The following is a 5,140-nucleotide window of genomic DNA, read 5'->3' as shown; positions in this document are numbered from 1 at the left end:
AAGCTACAGTGACGTCATGTGAATCGAATGAATAGAACATTCTGTAATCTTCCATGGTATGTCTGTTGAACTAAATGAAAAAAAGTGCATCAAACAGTCTTACTTGGTCCAATTTTCTGGTAAGGTTCAACTGGCTCCTCCTCTTTAAGGCCGTCCACAGGTAACACTACCTGTTCATATGGATCTGAGAGAGATGAGGGAGAAATAGACACTTATATTAAATATTCAAACATAATCACAGAACGTGTATTGTAGAAAGAACTGAAAAAAGTTAAATACTGTGTCCATAGATACACTTGACTAGCAACCATTAGCTTCTTGGACACATCATATGAAAACGTAAGCCACCATTTATTTTAGAGCACATTTTTGCTCTTTTTTACTTACAGTTGAGTGTGGCAAGGCTATCCCAGTGTTTACTAACAGATGTACAGTATACCTTCTCTCTACCATCCTACCTACTACATCATCCCATCGACTTCATACAACTTAACTGCTAGTTAGAAGGGGATACATGTAATTTTGGCAAATTATTGTTCGTTTGAAATAGTGGGCTTTATTTACCTATACTTAAGTGGGAACTAGCCTGTCTGAAATACACTCAACCTAAGACAGACAGACTAGAGTTGGGCCTTCGCTAATTTAAGTGTATTTTGTATTTGTTCAAGTAAGTTCCTGATCTACTCTTCTTTACCATGCTACTCAGCTTTTGTTACTACTGTAGGAAGTAGACACTCTGCAACAAGTGGACAGTGTGAAATCTTATAATATACTTTCGAGTTCAAGTTTTGGAAGTTTCAAAGAAAAATTGTCACACAAATTTTCCAAAAACTCCTGGTTACCGTCAACTGCATGCAGGTCACGGTGCTCCTGGAAGCAGCTGTAGTATTTATACTTCTTGCCACAGATGTCACAGGAATAACGGAAGCTACCTGCAGATGAACAGAGAAAGAGAGAGAGATTGTTTATGATTTGTGTTGGATGTGTGACTGGCACACAGGCAGGCAGATAATGGATATTACTGGCACTGAAAACCAGTATTTTGGGGGTGACTGAATAACAGTGTCACAGAGAGAGGAGCAAAGTTCTGTTTTTAGTCACTCTGCATTATAGAAATGGATAAGTGAACAAACAAATAACATTAAAATACATAAGGAAAAGATTTGATTGCATTTGGACAGACAAGACAGAGGGAGGATTAATGAGATTAGATAAACAAGACAAATAGGCAGATGAATCCCTGTGGGAAAAGTGAGATAAAGGTTAATAACGATTTGATTATTTTTATGAGTAGCATTTCCATATAAACAAAGCCAAAAAATATATATGCAATATATATTCAAAACAAATTCCAATGTAAATTAGTTTATTGAATTAAAAAGTGTTATAAAGTATAAAAAAGAATAAGTATTAAAGTACAATATAAGGCAGGGTTTGTTAAGTATTGAAAGGGAAATTGTCATTGCATTATTATCAGGAATTTGTCAGACCGTACATACTGCTAGCACATGATTCAAACTGGAATACTGAATTAAAATGTTGTTATGAACTACATCATGCAAAGTCTGTACAGGGCCACGAAGGATGCCGATTACTTGTTCTGCTCTTGTTAGTTTCATTGCAGTGGAAAGCATCGTGCAGCCAGGTGATGACAAGAATACCTGCCTTTTTGCACACTACAGTAAAGTCTGAAGGCAATCTGTTGCATAAACAGCATCGCACAGAGCAACTGTAAGACAAAATCTATTTTAAACCATGTCTATAGTTGGTTCAGGTTTAGTCTTCTCGCCATAATAATATTTAACTGATGTTGCCCCAGCAGAAGGCCCCTCACCTTACACACCCATGTGACAAATGTTTTATCATTTAGCAGCTGAGCGATTGAACCTCCAGTCCATTCTGCCTCTGGTAATTCAATCAGCTACATCTTTGGCTGAATTCCTGAGGTATTTTAAATATGCATTTAAATACTGTACAAAATGTTTTACAGCACAAAATAAAATAGTCGGCTCTGGACTGATTTTGTAAGTCTGCTTGAAAAAAAGATTTTTTTTGGCAAAATGTATTTTCAATATTTTAGAAAAAAAAGTAGATGGCTGTCTTATAAAAGTGATGCAAAGAGGGCAGAGAAAAGCCAACAGAGTTGATTTAAAACAACTAGTTTCTCCACTTTCCCAGCAAAAGCATCCCTGCAATTTATGCTTAATTGGCAACAAGGAAATACAGCTACAAAAGCGATTATTAGGGTGCCTAACTGTAATTGCATTTACAACACCTCAAGGCTCCAATACCATGCATATTCTATAATTCCCCACCAATTAACGTGATTAAAACTATTTTCCGCAAATGTGAGGGTTACTGACATTTGTCAGTGTAATTAAACCTCACACAACATCACTGCTCCAAGCATAGGACACATTCTGAGTAAATCAATAACACAGTAACAACATAGATAACTGCTTATGGATGCATGATCCTTGTAGGTTGGACTTTACTGTGATGTTTCTGTGCACTGGCTATTACACAGACACACACTAACACTCCCAAAGAAAGCAAGGACAGTTAAAAGACAAATTCAATCTGCAACCAGACTACTTAGTTTCCCCTTTATTTTCAAGTGAATTACAAAACAAGCAAGCCAAAAGTCCAAACTTTGTCAACCTTGAATGTCCTCTAATTTGGCTCAATAATAGTTAAAGCTGTTAAAGGTTATATCCCACTGGTTTTGATGGATGACTAAAATATTTCAGAAAACCCAGCCATTATTCAAATGATTATGCAAACTGGTCTTTGATTTCCACTGGATAAGCAATAAAAGCCACGACATGTTTCACATTTAAATGCCAAAGTACAATTTGCATTTTCACGTTTAGTTTGCATGCTGCCAATTTCACAAAGCTAAGATGCAAAATCCATTTTCCATTTGATTTCACAATGAATAGGACAGAGTTATATTTTGGAATACACTTATAATTACTTATAAATTGATTTTTATGTTGACCATGGTGTAAAAATAAGAATCTGAGAGTGTGTGTAGGAAGTTTCATAACCACCTCTCATGCTGAGCTCTCGGGTATTCTTAGTCTAACTTTCAGTATGATTCCAAAGAGAATCAAAATAATCCTACTGTAATTGCATCATGTGAATGGGACCACTTGGTTGACGCAGCAGGGTTACCAACTCAGGGGCTTGAGCAAAAAACATTTAACCTGGCAAAGAAGTTGAACCTAGCTCAACTTTTGTCAGACTGTCATCTGACAAGGCTGCATTGGCTAATCAAATACTTGAAATTACTGGTAAATTACTTTGTAACGTGAATGCAGTATGCCTGCTGTTACCTGGCAATTAGTATGACAGATAAAAGATACAAATTAATTAGTTATCAGTGTGATAACGTTCTCGTGTTGTAAAATCCTGCCTAGTATAGTATTATAAAACTCTGCAGTGTTTTGGTGTCTGTGATTTAAATAGATCCATGGCCTATTAGTCCAACTAGACTTCCTGGATCGCATTTTATTGTCTCAGTAATACCTGAATTAAAACACCCCCACCAACGCCTGCATTTTTTTTTTTTTTTAAACACAGGGTTGTTTTTGGTCTTAACACCCACTTAGTCACAACTTTGGAAAGTTTGTTCTAGCTGAGCTCCCAAAATACTCTCTTCAACTCCAAGAACTCCTCCACAACACTACAGCCTGTGTTGTGTTCTTCTTTTCAAACTTATCATATGCCCACAGTCTTTCAACAGTGAGATCATTTACAAGCCATATTAACTGGGAAATCCAGGCTTATTATCAGCTGCCCTGGCTTAATTTTCCAAGTTACAAGTCCAAGTTACTAAGTCCAGAGTTAGTTGCTATAATTACCAATCATTAAGAACAAGTCTGGTGTTAAGCAGGCTGAAAGTCAAGTTTACATGCCATCTTTACTTTCTACATATCTTTACTTTGTTGTCCTAAACCTGAGCTTTAAAAAGTCATGTAGAACAGATTCTTCCCGAGGCAATCACTCCATTTATTTATCTATATCAAATTAACTGCTACTAAAACATGTTGTAATTTGCCCAGCTTGTTTTATCTTTACTTGCTGCCTCGTTCTTTTGGAGCAACTTGGACTGCTCATAGAAGCCAGTTACATTTCAAATACACTACATAAATTGGCATGCCAGTCATTATCAAGTGTAAATATGTGGCATGAACCAATATGCTTTACAGGATGTTCCATCCTCTTAAGAATTTAATCTATCAGCATTTTTATTTTTATTTTTTTCAAGCAGCCTCTCTGGCCTACTTATTAACACGGTCACAGACCTTTTGGTTACACTGTATTTGTATTCCTCATACAGCCCAAAAGTATTACTTTTGTTCTGTCTGCATAAAAATGATTACTCTTTTCTCCCTGCTATGTTGATAGTGCTGCCTTTAAGCTATGTGCACATTCATGTAATGATTGCTGAGAGTGTGTGTAGGAAGCTTTATAAATAACTCAAGTACTACACTGAGGTAGGAGTATTTTTAGTTCTAATCAAACTTTCACCGTGATTCCTAGGAGTGATTTTAAGATGCCTGATAAATGCAGGACCAGGCAGCTGATATGAAATGCAATTAAAAGAACAACATCCCCATACATGCATACTTTTATAGAGTACTTACAGCATTACCTGAGAGTCAAGTGTGTGAGTTTTTTGGCTGTGAGGACACAGTATTAAATTTGTTCCGGTGAAATAATTCTGTTAAACTTTAACTAAGCTAATTTCATTAGCAAAATATTGTGACAATCAGAACACTGTGTCCACATATGACATGATTGTGCCAGAAATGCTGAGGTTAAGCTGGATGTTGCCTTGAGTGCTGAAACAGTTCGAGTTCCTCGAGTAACTCGTTTACTAGAAATCAGGCTTTGTCAAATCCATATAACTATATACAGCCGTACAGTGCATTGTCTTTTGCACAGATGATTATTACTGTCGCACAACATGCTTTAAAGAGAGAGGGGCGTAGAGACAGGCCAGAGAAAACAACACAAAGTGTCCAGAGTTGAAACTAGAGATGTTCCGATACCATTTTTTCCCTACCGATACCGATTTCGATACTTGCACTGTGGGTATCGGCAGATACTGAGTACCGATACCAGTATGTTA

The 5,140-nt window shown here is 36.7% G+C and overlaps 1 protein-coding gene across 1 annotated transcript in view; it reads right to left on the bottom strand.

Annotated features, from left to right (window-relative positions):
- The window catches only part of LOC118332210 (zinc finger protein 618-like), a gene marked incomplete at its 3' end in the record, with an annotated part of 20,325 nt that overhangs the window by 1,378 nt on the left and 13,807 nt on the right, over window positions 1-5,140 (bottom strand). Inside the window, 2 exon segments of the mRNA XM_035667383.1 lie at window positions 104-184; window positions 843-932. Coding sequence (XP_035523276.1) covers window positions 104-184; window positions 843-932 — 171 coding nt within the window.

This window comes from Morone saxatilis, unplaced genomic scaffold (genome assembly GCF_004916995.1).
Source record: "Morone saxatilis isolate NCDOM2014 unplaced genomic scaffold, NCSU_SB_2.0 Contig21, whole genome shotgun sequence".
Classification (NCBI taxonomy): Eukaryota; Metazoa; Chordata; class Actinopteri; family Moronidae; genus Morone; species Morone saxatilis.
This window is presented reverse-complemented; position numbering and strand designations above follow the sequence as displayed.